An 18,852-nucleotide genomic window follows, 5' to 3' on the forward strand; every position below is an offset into this window, starting at 1 on the left:
AAAAGAAAGAATTCTTACCATTTGCAACAGCATGGATGGACCTGGAGAGCATTATGCTAAGTGAAATAAGTCAGTGCAAAAAAGATAAGTATACCTCATTTGTGGAATATAATGAACAACATAAACTGATGAACAAAAATAGATCCACAGACATAGAAGCATCAAACAGACTGTCAAACCCCAGAGGGAAGGCAGGAGAGGGTGGGAGGAGGGTAAGAGATCAACCAAAAGACTTTTATGCATGCGTATAAGCATAACCAGGACACAGACAGTATGGGGGCAGGGACATGTGCTGGGGGAGAGGAGGAGCGGCTGGGGAGAGGTCAATGGAAGAAAAGGGAGAGATATGTATTACTTTCAACAATAAAGAATTTAAATTAAAAAAAAAGAACCTCTGTACTGTTTTTCATCGTGGCTGGACCAGTTTACATTGCCACCAATGAGAGTACACAAGGATTCCCTTTTCTCCACGTCTTTATCAGCACTTGTTATCTCTTGTTGTTTTTATAATAGCCATTGTACTAAGTGTGAGGTGATATCTCATTGCGGTTTTGATTTGCATTTCCCTGATGACTCATGATATTGAGCACTTTTTCATGTGTGTATTGGAAATCTATATGTCTTCATTTTATATATCATGGTATACTATGTTATGTATGGAATAATTCTATACATCATATGATAGTGTGTGATGTATGGAATTAAGTACTTCATTATTTTAGCAGATCCATTACAGATATTACATACTATGAGTATATCATAATTTATTTTGCATTCCTCTATTAATAGTTATTTAAGTTGTTTCCATTTTTTTCCTCAGTCACTAACAATTCTGTGAAAAACTGCCTTATACACACTATCATGGGCAAAGACGGCAACAAGAAAGGTATGCTCATTTAACTTGATTGTGAATCCGAATTCCCTGGAGAGCTTGTTAAAACTCAAATTGCTACCCTTTCCTCTATCTGAGTTTGTGATTCTATAGGTATAGAGGTGGGGGTCTGCAAATTTTCATTTCTATCAAGTTCCCAGGCAGAGCCTATTCTGCTGCTCTGGTGAACTAACTACATTTTGGGAAGCACTATCCTATGTAGCAGAAGGAAAGGAAGATAGGATAGATAGATATATATGTTTGGTAACCAAAAGATCAGGGATTTCCTATCTAATGGCTTCTATTTTCTCTATGAAATAAGAATTGGGGTCAAATATTGAAAGTGTGGGGGCAGGAGGAAGGTGGTACTAGGGTAGGTGGTTAGAGAAGAGTGGAGAAGTTTAAAAAAAATAAACTATTGCAGAAGGTAGGAGAGAGAATTGACCAAAGGGTATGAAGTCAAATTACTGGACAATATTGAAGTCTCATTTGTGATCTGTGGTCTCATTTGAAATCTATAATACAATCATTCTGCTCAGTTGTGTGACATTTTCCAGAAGACATGGAGAAAGTAAATTATCAGTGTCACCCAAGACTGAGGTTTTGCCTCCCCAGTGTCTCAAAAAGACATTAAGTACCTCATGCCCAAAACTAGGCATCTACATTGATTACTCCCTCACTCGCACAGCCTACCCCTTATAAATATAATAGCTAACACTTAATATAATGCTTACTACGCTCTAGAAATGTTATGAATGTGCTGTGTTATATATATTAATGCATTTAATCTTGACACTTCCTATAAGTACTATTATTACCTTCATTTTGTAAATAAGGATACTGAGGCACAGAGAAATTATGGATTTTTCCAAATTCATGCAGCTAGAAAGTGTCAAAGCTGGGCTTCAAACCAGGCATTCCAGCACAAGGGTGTGAATGACCCACGTCCCATGTGGTTCAGGGATCTGGCTCTGGAAGAGGGGCCACACGCAAATGAAAGAGACGAGACAAGAAACAATAATTTGGAAATATTGGGGGACCAGGCAGGAGCCCAGCTCAAGAGGAAGGACTCTGCCTGAGCCCCGGCCTCACCATCCTTTTATTCAATTTGGGATACACCTATAGCCCTTAGACAGGCAATTTCGAGTAACAGTCAGACTATCTTATCAGTAAGGATTTACTTGACTGTCTGGTGGGGAAGTTGCTTCAGCTACCATTGTCTGGACTAAACAGTGGGTGTACAGCCCTGACCTTTGCCAGAGCTCAAGGGTCACCAGCCTTCTGGGTTCCTTGTCCACACTTCTCTGCTAGTGAAGACAATGGGCAGCTTCCCTCACAAGGGTCCAGTTCATAGGCTATTCTGTGTTGTTTCAACTTCCTAAATATCTTTCTGATATATCTAGTCTTCTCCATTTCCACAACTATCTCCATAACCCTAGTCCAAACCATGTCATATCTCATCCAGAATACTGCCTTAAACTCATGAGCAGTTTTCTAGCTTTCATGCTTGCCCCTTTATAACTCATTCTCCACATTGCTACTGAAGCACTTTCAAAAATACAAATTAGCCGAAACCGGTTTGGCTCAGTGGATAGAGCGTCGGCCTGCGGACTCAAGTGTCCCAGGTTCGATTCCGGTCAAGGGCATGTGCCTTGGTTGCGGGCACATCCCCAGTGGGGGGTGTGCAAGAGGCAGCTGATCGATGTTTCTCTCTCATCGATGTTTCTAACTCTCTGTCCCTCTCTCTTCCTCTCTGTAAAAAATCAATAAAATATATTTTAAAAAAAATACAAATTAGCTCAAGTTTTTCTCCTGTATTAAAGCCCTTCAGTGGTTTTCCATCATTCTTAGCATAAACCTCCCAAATCCTATTCATGACTTACAAGGTCTTGGATGATCCTGACAGCTTCTTAATCCCCCAACTAGTTCACTTTTCATTATTTTCCCTAAATCACTATGTTCTAGCCATAGTAGCTTCATTTAAATTCTTAAAATATATCAAATTATTTTCTTCAGTAGAGCCTTTTCACATGCTGTTACTGTTATCTAGAATGTCCATCCTGAAGTTCTTTCCATGAATGGTTACTTTTCTTTTTCTATTGTTGACACTATTGCAAATGTCCCCATTCCTCCCCCTTTGCTCACCTCCACCCAGCCCCTGCCCCCCCTCCCCTGGCCTTCACCACCCTGTTGTGTGTGTCCGTGGGCTATGCATATATGTTCCTTGGCTAATCTCTTCACCTTCTTTTACTTCTCAGCTTCCACGTCACTATTTCAAAGAGATCTTCCATGACTTTCGTAAGTAGGTTTCCTCCAATTGCACAAACATACTTTTTTTTGTTAATTTATATTATTGCAACTTGCTTTCTTCATAGCAGTTTTCACTATTTTTAAAATTTGTTTTATTGTTTATTTTCTCACACAGCCTTCCATGGGAATGGTAGTTTCATGAGGGCAGGGACCAAGTCCATTTTATTCAACCATTGTATACCAGTCCCTACCATAGAGGTTAACACATAATAGGTACCCAATAAATATCTGAGAAGGCAATGAGTTAATGTATTTGAGGCAGCCAAGTGGTAATGTCAGGTAGTGTGATATGTACATTGAGGAGTACAAGGGAGAGATTTGACATAGGAGTCATAGAGATATTTATCGTAGTGGACACCCTGGGAATGGATGAGATTTACCTAAGAGTGAAGATAAATGAGAACACAAGAGGATCTAGGCACAAGACTGAAAAAACTCTAATATTTAAAGATCCACTTGAAAAAAATAAGCTATCAAAGCAGTGTGAGAATGAAGAAATGCTTTTATAGTCAAACTAGTGGCCCGGTGCACGAAATTCATGCGTGGAGTGGGGGTTTCCTCAACCCAGCCTACACCCTCTCCAATCGGACATCCCTCTCGCAATCTGGGACCTCTGGCTCCTAACCGCTCACCTGCCTGCCTGCCTAATTGCCCCTAACTGCCTCTTCCTGCCTGCCTGATTGCCCCTAACCCATCTGCCTGCCTGCCTGATAGCCCCTAACTGCCTCTGCCTGCCTGCCTGATGACCTCTAACTGCCCTCCCCTGCCGGCCTGATCTCACACCCAACTGCCCTCCTCTGCTGGCCAATTTTGTTCTGATTGGTCGGTTTCTATGCCAGTCAGTGTCAAAAGCTCCATCTCTTAGGCAGCCATTGGCTCCTCAGAGTTGACCTAGATTTAGTTCTGATTGGTCAGTTTCTATGCCAGTCAGCGTCAAAAGCTCTGCCTCCTAGGCAGCCATTGGCTCCTCAGAGTTGACCCAGATTTGGTTCTGATTGGTCAGCTTCTATGCCAGTCAGCGTCAAAAGCTCCGCCTCCTAGGCAGCCATTGGCTCCTCACAGTTGACCCAGGTTTGGTTCTTTTTTTGTGGGTGGGGGGGGGGCTGTTTATTAAGTGGTTATTACAGGGGTCAGACCACATAAGTGGTGTCAGCCCCGGGAATGTGACCTCTCAATGTTGATCACAAAGCCCCCAAGGCTGGTCCTGGTGAGCCCCAAGGTCAGAAATGAAACTGAAAGGCCTTGGTCACATGCTGGTTCCAAGCATCCAGGCTGGGCAGTAGGGAGGAGATGCCCATGACGTGCCAGGTCTCCCCATCGGACACTACTGAGGTCTGGTAGGACAGCAGCTGCACGCCTGCCTCTGCCAGGAGCCCAATCATAGTAGGCAGCATGGCAGGGTTGGAGGGATGAGCCAGGAACAGGAGCAGGGGCAGACCCCTGTGAAGAGGCACTTCTGGTCTGAAGGCAGCTCCGTTGAGTGCCTGCAGCACAAAGCCCACACCCTGGTAGGGGGCACCTGCCAGGGCCACGCTTAGGAGGCCTTCCCCGCATCCTTGCTCTCCTGGCACAGTGGGATTATGGGAGATGGTTATATTGAGGCCGGCCTCCTTCACTAGCAGCTTGGCATTCACCAAGGTCACATCATGATTAGAAGCATCTTTGAGGAGGCTGACAATGACTGTGGGGCTCAGGCAGTTCCCGGCATTCTTCAGGGATAAGCCCTGCGTAACCACCTGGATGGTCCCTTTGGGGGACCCTGCCAGGCTCACATCAGAGTCCCCAGAACTTCTGCCAGACCAATCCAAGGTTTGGTGTGCGGAGAGAAGGCGCTGGTAAGGGCCTGGGCATTCACGACGCCCGCAAGGGCTCTCTCCTTCACTATGTCCATGAACTGGACAGCGATCTCCTCCCTGCAGCGGCTCGAGGCCTCCTTGGTGCTGACGCCCAGGTGGGGGCAGCTGATGATGTTCTCGTGGTCCACCAAGGCACGGTCCCGAGGCGGCTCCTCCATGAACACGTCCAGCGCTACACCCGCGCACTGCCCTGACTGCAGGGCCTGGAACAGGGCGCCCTTGTCCACGATCCCTCCACGGGTGGGCCCAGTTCACCAGTGCACGCCCTTCTTGCACAGGGCAGAGGTGCTGTCGTTCAGCAGGCCTGTCGTGGAGGGCAGGAGAGGGGTGTGCACAGTGATGAAGTCACAGAGGGGCCTGATATCCTCCAGGGGCAGCTGCTGAACGCTGAAGGAGGACGAGACCTCTGGTGAGATGATGGGGTAATACCCTACAGTCTTCATCCCGAAGGACTGCATCTGGATGGCCACCTCTCTCCCAATCCTCCCCAGGCCAAGAATTTCCAGGGTCTTTCCATTCAACTCGGTTCCCATGAACTTCTTTCGGTCCCATTTGCCATCCTTCATCAAAGCTGTCACCTGGGGAATCTACCTGGCCAGACACATGATCATCCCACAGGTGAGCTCCGCAGCACTAAGACTGTTCCCATTGGGCGTGTTCATGCCCAGGATGCCCTTCCTCATGGCAGCCTCCAGATCCACGTTGTTCATGCCAGTGCCGGCCCTGCCCACCACCTGGAGCTTCTCTGCTGCATTAATGACATCCGCGGTCACCTTCACAGTCCTGCAGCTCAGCTATCAGCTCTTCTTTGCTCAGGTTCTGCTTCTCCACCACCTGAAGCCCTCCATCTTGCAGGATCTTCCTGAAGCAAAGGTCCAAGCTGTCACTGATGAGCACTTTCTGTAGATTTGCAAAGGCCATTGCTGGAACGGCTGAAGGATCAATGCTCTCCCTGGACAGAAACACCTCTAAGCCCCTAGATTTGGTTCTGATTGGTCAGTTTCTATGCCATTCAGCATCTCTGGGCCTATCAATGGGGCCTGATCAGAAAGGTGGGGCTGATCAGCAGTCCCAGTGGAGTCCTGGAGAGAAATAGAGGCAAGGCTGCTGGCCAGACTGGGAGAGAAAGAGAGAAGCAAGTGCTGGTCAAAAGCTGCCACAGAGTCCCTGCTTCTCTCTTCAGGACTCTCTCTGGCCCTGATTCGCAGCCCCCTCAGCAGTTAGTGCTGGGGCACCCCACCTGCAGCAGAAGGGCAACCCAGCACTGACTTCTGTTCTGGTCGAGCTTCGGTCCTAATGGTGTTACACCCTGGCTCTTTATTATAGAGATGAATCAATTTTTTCATTCATGTCATCTGGATTTTGTGTTGGGAAGTTCTTTTGACTTTACCTTCAAAATATGTCCAGAATCCAACAACTTCTCACCACATCCACTGCTAGCCCCTTAATTCAAGGTACTATGATAATCATCTTTTGTTAGATCCCCCTGTTTTCACCCTTGCTGCCTACAGTGTATCCTGGACACAGCAGCCAAAGTGTTCCTCTTATGAGGTAAAACAGATATGTCACCCCTCGGCTCAAGGCCCTCCAGTGGCTCCTGATTTCAATCACAGTAAAAGATGAAAGGGAACAGAATTTGCCACCCCGAAATAAGTCTCTTAGGCATAAGGATTATTATTATTATTATTATTATTATTTTATTATTATTATTTTAATCCTCACCCAAGGATATTTCTCCATTGATTTTTGGAGAAAGTGGAAGAGAGAGGGAAAGACCAAGCCTGGGCCCATGAGGAGCCTGCAACCAAGTTACGTGCCCTTGATGAGAATCAAACCTGGGACCCTTTGGTCTGCAGGCTGATGCTGTATCCACTGAGCCAAACTGGCTGGGGCATAAGGATTATTTTGAGTTGATGGTTTTTAAAAAACAGTAGACATTTGGTTGAGAATATGTTTGTATATTTTCAGAAAACAACTCCGAGACCATGTGGATTCCAGCAACAGAGAGGACTACTCCAGCCATGAAGACAGAAGAGAAGCAGTCCAGAGATGGAAGACGCTGATGTGGCCTTCCCATACTAGCAGTTAGCAGCTGTGCATCACTGCAGGTTGCCCAGGACCAAACCAGAGAGAGTTGGACCTGCATTACCACCATTTGTCCACCATCCCGAACTGTAATGTCAGTGCTGACATGTACACATAAGGAACTGTTGGACATTGAAATTGGGTCTCAAAAGAACTGTTGGCCCAGAAAGAAACTCACTACAGACTGATTCATTTGCCTGTCACCATAACCATTATTGCTTGTCTCATTTTCGGTTCTTATAAGTGTATTTCTAATAGCACATGATCTCACTCATCTAGGGGAAATAATGAACAACATAGACGGATGAACAAGAACAGACCCAGAAACAAGGAGGCATGGATCAGACTGTGGGGCCTCAGAGGGAGGGTAGGGGAGGGTGGGGGTAAAGGGGGAGATCAACCAAAGGACTTGTGTGCAAGCATATGAGCCTAACCATCGGTTAAGGACAACAGGGGGGTGGGGGCATGTGTGGGGAGGGGGGGTGGGATGGGAATGGGGGGATGAGGACAAATATGTGATACCTTAATCAATAAAGAAATTTTTAAAAAAACAGTAGACATAGGAAAAATGCTGAAACTTCACTATAAATTACCCTTTTGTTGGAGACATTTACATTTAGCAGCGAAATCTCCATTTGTAAGGTTGTCTCCCTCTATGTAGCTGGAAGAGGAGGATTACCAAATCTCTGGAAACTGTCATTACTAGAGAAGGCATTACTAATGGATTTAGGCCTGCATAATGACCATGCCCTGTTAACTGTGATTTTCCTGATAACCTCCCATAACTGTCTCCCCTCTCCCAATCTTCTTTTATCTTTAGCTGCAGATGGTATTTGGGGTAACAACTTGAATCATTTTGGGGAGTTACTCAGTTTTCCTGCATCTCTCCCATGTATACAGGAGAAATACATGTCATTAAACATGTTTTACTCATGTTAACCTGTCTTTTATTACAGGGGATTCTCAGACAAAAATCTAGAAACATAAAGGGAAAATTATTTTTTCTCCTGGACAAAGGCAATCTTTGGTCTACAAAGACCTATATGATCTGACACTCTGCTACTTAAGAGCCTTATCTCTTACTACTCTTGATTCCCTCACTCAGTTTCAGCCATACTGACCTATTTGATGTTCTTAGAATATAGTAGGTAGCAGATATGCTTCAGACTTCCTGGCATGCTCTTCCCCCAGGTATCCACACAACTCCCTCCTCTATCATTGCTTCAATTTCACCTTCTTAGTGAGGCCAAATTTTTAAAAATATGTTTTTATTGATTTCAGAGAGAGGAAGAGAGAGGGAGAGAGATTAAAAATATCAATGATGAGTCATTGATCAGCTGCTTCCTGCACGCCCTCTACTGGGGATCAAGCCTGAAACCTGGGCATTTGCCCTGACCCAACTCAAACCATGACTTCCTGGTTCATGGGTCAATGCTCAACCACTGAGCCACACCAGCTGGGTAGTTAGGCCAACTTTGATCAACCCTTTTAATTTTGCATGCTTCCCCTTCTATACTCCTGACCCTCCTACTTATTATGCTCTATTTTTTTCATATCATTTTCATCTTCAAACATACTTTGTATGTTAGCTCCAGGTAGGCAGGAATTTTTGTGGTTTTGTTCACTGATGTATTTATTCCCAGCACCTAAAACTGCTGGCACATAATAGGCACTGAATAAATATTTAATAAATGAGTAAATGGATGGATGGCCCTCAAAACAAGAATACAAATGCATCTACTCATTTTTCTTCTAATATCTACCTTTTACATTTAAATCTTTGAGCTAGAATTTATCTTGGATTAAAATGTGTAGTATGAATCCATTCTTTTCTCTTTAAATGGCTAATTGTCTTGACACAGTTTATTGAAAAATCCATTATTTCCCACCTCCTCTTTGAAATATTTCTTAAAGCATACTTTGTTTCCTTTCAATTGAGTATTAAGTTTAGTTAAAACACATCATCTCCATTATAAAAAAAGATTCAGTAGAATTATATCTTCATTTGTTCAGCCAGTTCCTATATAGATAATACAACCATATGTTCATTAAAAAGTTTTTTTTAAACACAGGGAGAAAACTTTTTTTATTAATTTTTAGAGAGAGAGAAAGGGAGAGGGAGAGAGAGATAGAAACATCACCCCCCACTGGGGAGCTTGGAACCCAGGCACTTGCCCTGATGGGTAACCAAACTGGGGACCTCTTGGTGCATGGGAAAACGTTCAATCAACTGAGCCACACCAGCCTGACTCATTAAAAAGTTTTTATTCCTCGTTTGTTGTAGTTAAGTAGGTTATCTTCTGTACAGTGGCTACTGAAAGTGGTTTGAAAAGTCTCCTTTAATCGCATAAAATTCTTTCCTCCTTTTGCTTCCTACCAGATAACAGGCACTTTTACATGTTGGCAGGATCTCTTTCTGCAGTTTAGAGAACAGGCCTAACTGGATGCAGAGTGACCTTATATCTGCCCTTTATGTAAAAATGCAAGGCTGGCAGGAGAGCTTCAATTTACTTATCTAGAGTGATCCCTAGTGGATAACTGAAGATTATTTCTTTCTTTTTTAAAAAATTTATTTCAGAGAGAAAGGGAGAGGGAGAGAGAGATAGAAACATCAATGAGAGAGAATCATTGATTGGCTGCCTCCTGCATGCCCCCAATCTAGGCATGTGCCCTTGGCCAGAATTGAACCCAGGATCCTTTAGTCCATAGGCCGACACTCCATCCACTGAGCCAAACCTGCTAGGGCAAGGTTATTCCTTAATCATTTAACTGGTTGAAGTTTTTAAAACTATGGCATATTTTTGTTTTGTCTTTTGTTGTTGTTGTTTTAGTATAAAAAAGTGAGCCACAAAGGTAAGGGAGGGTGAGTGGGAAAAGATCAACCAATGAATTTTTATCCATATATGCATAACCCGGGACAAGGACAATGGGGTGGTGAAGGCCTGGGAAGGGGAGGAGGATGGGGAGCCAGCTGGAAGAAGTTAGTGGGGGGGAGGGGGGGAAGAAAGAAGACCTATGTGATACTTTCAACAATAAAATTTTTTTTAAATGAGCCCTTTGCAGATAAACTGGGATTAAAGCTAAGACCACCAGTATTCAATATTTAATTTACTAGGTACACATCTCATACTAAGTATCATGGAGGATAAAAAGAACTTGAAAATCATTCAGCAACATTTATTTAGCACTGATTACACTCTAAGGATACCTAGTGGCAAAGTAATATTGCTTGACTCAATCTTTCAGTAAATCATTGAAATGGTATCTGGAGAGAAACAATGTGTCAAGGGAAAAGTTATAGTGAAGAGAAAATTTAACTCGATTTAATGATAATCCAAAGAAAGAAGTAAAGGGAAAAATCTAGACCATCTATTAGGAGGAGGAATGGGATTCAGAGATTAGTTTTGGGCAGTGTGGGACCTGCTTATTGGACTGCAGGTTGGCCAGTCTCTCACTCAGCAAGCCCACATGTCTTCTCTGTTGGATTACAACAGCTATACCTTGCTTCCTGACCCTCCTTCCCCCAATACAGTCTCCATACTGCAGCCACCATGATCTCTTTAAGATTAAATCTGATTACCTTGCACACCACAATTAAAATACAGAAAAGTTCTATCATCTCTAAACATTCCCTTGTGCTTCCCTTTAGGAGTAAAACCATCTCCCCTATACTCTAGCAATCACTAATCTGTTCTCCATCCCTAAAGTCTGCTTTCGCCAGAATCCTATCTAATAAAGAAGGAATATGCCAAAAGAACTTCTTCACTGACACTGCCCCTAGGGCAATGGAAGCTAAAGAGAAAATTAACAAATGGGACTACATCAAAATAAAAAGCTTTTTTACAGCAAAAGAAACCATCAACAAAACAACAAGAAAGCCCACTCTATGGGAGAACATATTTGCAAATGCTATCACTGATAAAGGTTTAATCTCCAATATCTACAGGCAGCTTATGCAACTTAATAAAAGGAAGATAAATGATCCAATAAAAAAATGGGCAATGGACCTAAATAGAATATTTTCAAAAGAAGACAGAAGGAAGGCCAAGAGACATATGAAAACATGCTCAAAGTCACTTATTATCCGAGAGATGCAAATCAAAACAACAATGCGGTATCATCTCACACATGTCAGAATGGCTATCATCAACAAACGACAAGTGTTGGTGAGGATGCGGAGAAAAAGGAACCCTCATGCACTGCTGGTGGGAATGCAGACTGCTGCAGCCACTGTGGAGAACAGTATGGAGTTTCCTCAAAAAACTGAAAATGGAACTCCCATTTGACCCAGTAATCCCACTCCTGGGAATATATCCGAAGAAACTAGAAACACCAATCAGAAAGGATATATGCACCCCTATGTTTATAGCAGCACAATTCACAATAGCTAAGATTTGGAAACAGCCTAGGTGCCTGTCAGCAGATGACTGGATCAGAAAACTGTGGTACATTTACACAATGGAATACTATGCTGCTCTAAAAAAGAAGGAATTCTCATCATTTGCAGCAACCTGGATGGAATTGGAGAACATTATGCTAAGTGAAATAAACCAGTCAATGAAAGAAAAATACCACATGATCTCACTCATTTATGGATAATAAAGAACATTATAAACTGATGAACAAAAAGATAGATACAGAGACAGTAAAGCATCAAACAGACTGTCAAATTACAGGGGGAAGGTTAGAGAGAGGTGGGGGAGATAAGAAATCAAACAAAGGACTTGTATGCATGCATATAAGCATAACCAATGGACGCAAAACTCTGGGGGGTGAGGACATGTATGGGTGTGGGGTGGGGGGGCAATGGTAAGATATGTACACATATAATACCTCAATTAAAAAAAAATAAAGAAGGAATATGCTAATTGACCCTCACACCATTGCAAAATGGCAGCGCCCACAGCCAATGAGGAGGGGATATGCTAATTGACTGCCACGCTCTCAAAGATGGCAGCACCCACAGCCAATAAGTAGGGAATATGCTAATTGACTGTCCCACCCTAAAATGGCGGCACCCACAGCCAATAAGGAGGGAATATGCTAATTGACTGCCCCACCCTCAAAAATGGCAGCACCCACAGCCACAAGATGGTGGCACCCAGTCCCCTCAGCCCTGCTGGGGTGGCAGGCGCGCAGCAAGGCCGGGCCCGAGGTGGGCCAGGCCTTGCCTTGCACCTGCCTCCAGAGTCCCCCAGTTCCCTCAGCCCCCCAGCCATCCAGGGCTGGCTCAAGGCACAGGCAAGCCTTGGATGGCCCCTGCCCAGCCGCCCAGGGCTGCCCAGGGCTGCCCAAGGCTCAGGTAACCAGGGCCGGCCGAGGCTTGTACTGCCAGCAGTGGCAGCAGCAGAGGTGTGATGGGGGCGTCACCTTTCCCTGATCGCTGGGTCACCTCCCGCCCCTGAGGGCTCCTGGACTTTGAGAGGGGGCATGCTGGGCTGAGGGACCCACCCCTCCAGTGCATTAATTTTCAGGTACCAGGCCTCTAGTTTCATATAAATGGAATCATCCAGTATGTAGCCTTTTGAATTTGGCTATTTCTCTTAGCATTCTACTTTGGGATTTATTGCTGAGTACTATTCAATAGTATGGATGTACCACAGTTTATTCTTTCATCTGTTAGATGATTTGACTTTGGATGGTGGGCACACAATGCAATATGCCAATCATGTTTCATAGAAATATATATTTGAAACCTATGTACTTATTAACCAATGTCACCCCAATACATTTTATTTTCAAAAGATTTAAAAAAAAAATTAAGAGGGCCCCCTGGGAAGGCACCTGAGCATTCTAAATTGGCCCCTCTTGCCCTTTTAGCCAAGAGGGACCTGCTTCTCACAATCCAATTGTCCACAGCTGTTGCCTGAGCTTCTGTTCATGCCAAGGGTGAAACCTCATGATGGCTGGTACCAGGGATGTGTCTCTCGCCCAGTGGGGTGAACTGGGCCTCCTTGGAGAAGAAACCTGGGTTCCACAAGATATGTGATCAGTGCTGGGACCCTGCCAGCAGGCGAGGGGATCCCAAGACAGGTGCTGGGCGCGGAGGCCATGGGGGCATAGGCGACCAAGGAGACAGAACTAAACCTCACATCACCCTGCTTGGCCCCGGAGGATGGCTGGTTAGCCAGAGACGGGTAAGATTCCTCAGGGAAGGAACAACCTAAGACAGGCACAGTCGCAGAGGGGCCATCAGGAGAGAACTTGGGGGTCAACAGAGGTGGGGCACAGACCTTCACCCCCCCAAGTTTGCAGGGGCCTGAACCCTCACCCCTGCTGAAGGAGATCTCCTGCCCCCATGGCTGCTCAGCTTCACATGCCCAGCTCAAATCGGGACCCAGGTAACAGAGACTTGGCCGACAGCAGATGCCCTCTCACTGCAACAAGACTTGATGGAGATGTCTTGCACCCATGATCCGGGGAACTGGGGTCTAGAATATCTAAATCCAGCCTAGCACCAGGAATGCTCAGGGCCTACTCAAGAAGGCAAATAATCCTCTCCACTAATAATTACAGGGTAAAACAAGATGGTTGTTAGAGTATTAAATTTGACAGTAAAATAGTAGTCAAGTTTTCAGACTTATTTAAATTGGCCAATCAAAATAAGCAAATACTCTAGAAAAATCAATTGTACTGGACAAAAAAAGCTGTTACTAAAGTGTTAACTAAAATTTTTATTGGTAGTTCATCTCATGGTAAAATTGCGTAACATATAATGAACCTAAAGCAGTCACATTTTAGTGCAAAAAAGTAAAATTTAAAAGCTATCAAGATTACAGCATAAAATTTCCAAAAGCCTCCCAATATTTAAACCAAAAAAGGGGGGATAGTAGAAGAATATCATGTAAGGAAAAATATCCTGCAAATAAATTACATCTAGAAAATTTTTACTTTAGAAAATTAACTTTCATTTGTAATGCTAACAGCAAGTCACCCAGGTAAAACATACATGGTATCAAAACAAGCCAAAGGAAAATCATTTGGGCAAAAAAATGAAAAAGGATCGCAAGTCAAATTTATAGAAAATATTCCTTTATTAACTTTTGGTCGAGAATATGTTTGTATATTTTCAGAAAACAACTCCGAGACATGTGGATTCCTGCAACAGAGAGGAATTGACAGGAGTGCTCCAGCCATGAAGTCAGAAGAGAAACAGTCCAGAGATGGAAGACGCTGACCATGCCTTGCCATACTAGCAGTCAGCAGATATGCGTCACTGCAGATTGCCCAGGACCAAACCAGAGAGGGTCGGACCTGCAATACCACCGTTTGTCCACCATCCAGAGCTGCAATATCATTGCTGTTATGAACACATTAACAACTGCTGGACATGGAAACCGGGACTCAAAAGAACTGTTGGCCCAGAGGGAGGCTCACTACAGACTGATTCATTTGCCTCTCAGCATAACCATTATTGCTTGTCTCGTTTTCAGTCCCTATAAGTGTATTCCTAGTATCACATGAGCTCGCTCATCTAGGGGAAATGATGAACAGCATAGACTGAGGAACAAGAACAGCAATGATCGGACTGTCGGACCTCAGAGGGAAAGTAGGGGAGGGTGGGGACAAGGGAGATAGATCAACCAAGGGACTTGTGTGCTTGCATATGAGCCTAACCAATGATCACGGACAACAGGAGGAGGGGGGCTTGCGTGTGTGGGGGATTGGGAGGGGAACGGGGGGAGGGGGTTGATGACAAATATGTGATACCTTAATCAATAAAGTAATTAAAAAAAATTAAAATGCCTGCCACCTTTGCAAAAAAAAAAAATTAAAAGGCTCCCCTCCCCATTGCCTTCTGATCCAGTCAGTAGGCCCTCTGCCTCCCTCTCCAGCTTCTTTGTCCTGTGGGTCCCCATTCTGTGATACAGCCATAATGACCCTCTCCTACAATTCCCTCAATTAGCTGTCCCCCCTCTCCCTTCCTCTCCTGGTCTTTGGAAGTGCTGCCCCACAATATATAACACTCTCCTCCTTCTCCCACATTCCTGGACATTAACTGCAAAGATAAGAGTGATCTAATCCACAGGGGTGCACATTTCCTTCCTAAGACCTAGGGGGACAGGGACATCTGTTGGCCCTGTTCTGCCCTAGACCAGTGGAGGCCTGGCTTAGAGCTTAGGGAAGGTCCTGTAGTCATTGGGTCCTGGATCTGAGACAAAGAGAATGCCAGTGGCCCTTGGGGCAGGACTTTCCTTGATTCTATCTGGAGGTGCAGATTCTACTGGCTGAACCTGGCCAATTTTCAACTATTGCCAGAGCCCAATCTTTATGGTTGTGAGTACACACACATACAAGAGTTTATTCTTGTATTATTATTATTGTGTTAGTTCCCATATGAACAACTATAAACCTACTTTTGCCTATCCCGGATGTGTATTTCATATTACGTGATCTTGGGACTTCTTTTTGTTTTTTTTGTTTTTAGATTTATTTTTGTTGTGTTGTTTTATTTTTAATAATTATTTATTGTTGAAAGTATTACATATGTCTCCCTTCTTGCCCCCATTGATCCCCTACCCTGCCCCAGGCCCTTACCACTCCATTGTCTGTGTCCAAGGGCCATGCATATATGCAGACAAGATCCTTGGTTGATTACCTCCCCCCCCCCACCCCCTCACCTCCGCCTTCCCTCCGAGATTCCACACTCTATTCCTTGCTCTTGAGACTTCTTTTTGCATTGTATTCTCTTTTTGGTGGCCTCATTCATTGAGATGGGTTTTATTACCATTTCTAAAATAACAATTCAGTCCTAATCTCTGAGCATCAGATTTCCCAATCTCTCTCCTCTGCAACCTTTTTGGTAAATGGCCATCACCTGCTAATGGCTTCCTTTTTCCTCAATTCCACCCTGTCCTTTCCCGTCTGTTTCATTAGCAAATCCTGTCCATACTACCTGCCATGTACATCTAACAATAGTTTCCTCCCCATATCCACTGCTACAACCCTAATCTGAGTCACCGTTTTCTTTCCTGATCTGTTTGCACTATCCCATTGGTGTCCCTGCTTCCACACTTAAGCCCCGCAATCTTTTAATGGATTCACTTGTTCTATTTACCTTAACTCCCTCCTTTTATAACCCTTAAATTGCTGTCACCCTGGATCTCTTTCTGTCTCTTGCTACGAGCAAACTCTTAACCCCACTTTATGCTTAGTACTCTTTTCTTTTCCTGAAAAGCACTTCCCCCAGCTTTCCCATGGCTGGTTTCTTTTTTCCCCTTTATATGTGATCTCCAAAGTCACGTCTTTAGACAGACCTTCCCTGATGTCTAGATCAAATTTGGTCTCCCAAATATTGTCCATCAGAGCACCTAGTTTACTTCAGCCCTGGCACTAATCACAACACGCAATTAATTGTTTCAATTGTTGTTGTTTAGCTTTTAAAGAAATTAGAAAAATTATAATTTTTGTAATCCCCCCAATGGCAGACAAAATACACAATGCCCAGTTTAATTTGAAGTTCAGATAAACAATAATTAAGCTTTTTTGTATATGATACTTACTTAAACTGAAAATAAAATATCTGAACTTCAAACTTAACTGGGAGTCCTGTATTTTTCTTCGATAAATCAGGCAGCCTTACCCATGGAGGTGCCTTGCCCTTGTCTCACTTGTTCTGGGTTGTATTCTCATAGCCAAGCAGAGCCTACCATTTAGGTGTTCAGTTTATCTGCTGCCTTTTTTGTATGCCCCCCCCCGATATTTATTTATCAGAATTTTATCCATACACTAAAAATTCTGGTTAAATATATTTTGGGAAAAAATATTTTATCGTCTATACTTCTTTGTTTTCCATTTCTGCAAAATTGTCATAGAAGTATCTACCCTCATCACGCTACTTTTGAGAATTAAACCAGTTAAGTGATGTTAAAGTTTAGCAACGTTCCCCGGTCACTAGAACACGCAATTTCAGTTCTTTAGTAAATGCAGCCAGTGAACCATTTCAGCGGAAAGCAAAAACGCGGGTTTACGGCGCACGGGTGGGGGCTGGGAAAACGGTTAGGAACAAGCCCTGGCCAAGAGCTGTGGGCCCGGAAATGGGGAGGAACTAAGAATGAATGGCAGAAAAGACAGCCAATGAGAAGACTGGGAACTGCTCACACCTCTCCCTTGCGTTTCAAATTCTAAGCTCCGTTTTCATCCGGGTCCTTCAGCCTCGTTCCCGGGCAGTATAAAGTTTGCTGTCTCCTTTGTTCGCCCTCGTTGCGCAGTAGTTCCTGCAGGTTCTGTCTTCCGTCTTCAGAGCCGGCGGCCCTCCCTTGTGCTGAGCGGCTAGGAAGCCTCTGTCAGCGAGCTCGTAGGAGCTTGAAACCGTCGTCACCCCTCCGGTAAGTGTGTCCTTTCCTTCGGCCTTTTTCTTGGCACTCTTGTCGTGTTAGGATCGGAGATTATCTCCCAGGAGATGGGGCTGGCGGGCGCCATTTTAAGAACCCAAAGGTGCCGACCTATTTAGATAAAGCAGAGTGTCGCAGGGAAACAAATGTAGTGGGTCCGTTTAGTTGTATGCTTGGAGAAAGTTTGACTGTCGCCTGCCGGGGTCGTGGCGGAGGTCCGGGTTTTGGCTGGACGAGGAGACCACGCCACCGCGGTACCTGCATTGGGATGGCGCCGGCGCTACAGATAAGCACGTGCAGTTTTACGCGGGGTCCTTGTTCATTGGTGGGGCCTTGAAGAGGAAGCCCTTTGAATTTTCCCAGCCACTGCTGATGGTAAAAGTTACTCCTCTGACCGGGGCCGGTTGTTCTGGGCTGAGTCCAAGTGTCGCCATTTTGTGTTTTCCACGCGGTTTTTAGTGACGGTTTTAATTGGGTTCTGCTGCAGCCATGGAATGTTGTACATTCCAGTGCGCGATTTCATGTACCGTTGTTTAATATGAAACTATATTTACACTTTTAAAGGTTCTTGTGACGTTTTTGGCGGGCCACGGACTGTTGAAGAACGGGAGGCATAACTTGGCTCAAACTTTAAATTTCTAAATAAGTTTACCAGGGAATCCTAATAAGGAAATAGAGTCCTCCGAAGAGAGCTTGATGTTAAGGACTTGCGTCTGGCCTGTGTGTGACCTTGAATGAGTCGATAGTCTTCAGGGTAAATTAGGATGTAATTGTTTAAAAGGCTACAATTTTGAGATTAAAACAAACTTGTAAATGTTGAGTAGCCGTTACTAGATTAAAACTGCCAGGGTGGGTTAAGGGTAAACGCATAAATTAAATTGATTCTTTTAATCAGTTTAATAGAAACTGCGCTATGGCTTAAGTAGTTAATTTGGGTTTCCTGCTTAGAAGAGATCGATTTTGGTGTCTAATTATTAAGGAATAATGGTTTTAGAAAAATAAAAGAAATGCACTCTGATAAATTCATGTGTTCGATAAACTTGGAACTTTTCCCAGTGACATACTGTATATATTCTTTTTCTATAGACTCTTACCAGGGGGTAAACATGGTTGAAGCTGATCGCCCAGGAAAGCTCTTTATTGGTGGCCTCAATACAGAAACAAATGAGAAAGCCCTTGAAGCTGTATTTGGCAAATATGGACGGATAGTGGAAGGTGAGTGAGTTTATCTGAAAGTATATGCAGGCTTATTTTGTAATTAAAAAGGGAAGCTATGATGAATTTAATTGCAATGATCGTCTGAAATGATAATGTATTTTGTCCTCTAAGAAGTTCTGAGCTTTCTTTTTTAAAGATTCACTTTTGTTAATTCATTTGAACCAGAATAACACTTCCT

At 44.0% G+C, this 18,852-nt stretch overlaps 1 protein-coding gene, 1 non-coding gene and 1 pseudogene across 4 annotated transcripts in view; 2 read left to right on the forward strand and 1 right to left on the reverse strand.

Annotated features, from left to right (window-relative positions):
- Positions 1-4,285: 4,285 nt before the first annotated feature.
- Positions 4,286-5,958, reverse strand: LOC103302108 (D-3-phosphoglycerate dehydrogenase-like; annotated as a pseudogene).
- An 11,353-nt stretch (positions 5,959-17,311) lies between these two features.
- RBMX (RNA binding motif protein X-linked) overlaps positions 17,312-18,852 on the forward strand; it is a 38,661-nt gene continuing 37,120 nt past the window's right edge. For all 3 annotated transcript variants that reach the window (XM_054727980.1, XM_028135972.2, XM_008159146.3), the window contains exons 1-2: positions 17,312-17,450; positions 18,543-18,671. In XM_054727980.1, coding sequence (XP_054583955.1) covers positions 18,563-18,671 — 109 coding nt within the window. In that variant the 5' untranslated portion in view covers positions 17,312-17,450; positions 18,543-18,562. The remainder of the gene's footprint in view (positions 17,451-18,542; positions 18,672-18,852) is intronic.
- On the forward strand, positions 18,727-18,798 carry LOC114228906 (small nucleolar RNA SNORD61). The gene has a single exon (XR_003615010.1). It is a non-coding gene; the product is annotated as a small nucleolar RNA SNORD61 (small nucleolar RNA).

This window comes from Eptesicus fuscus, chromosome 1 (genome assembly GCF_027574615.1).
Source record: "Eptesicus fuscus isolate TK198812 chromosome 1, DD_ASM_mEF_20220401, whole genome shotgun sequence".
NCBI classification, from domain to species: Eukaryota; Metazoa; Chordata; class Mammalia; order Chiroptera; family Vespertilionidae; genus Eptesicus; species Eptesicus fuscus.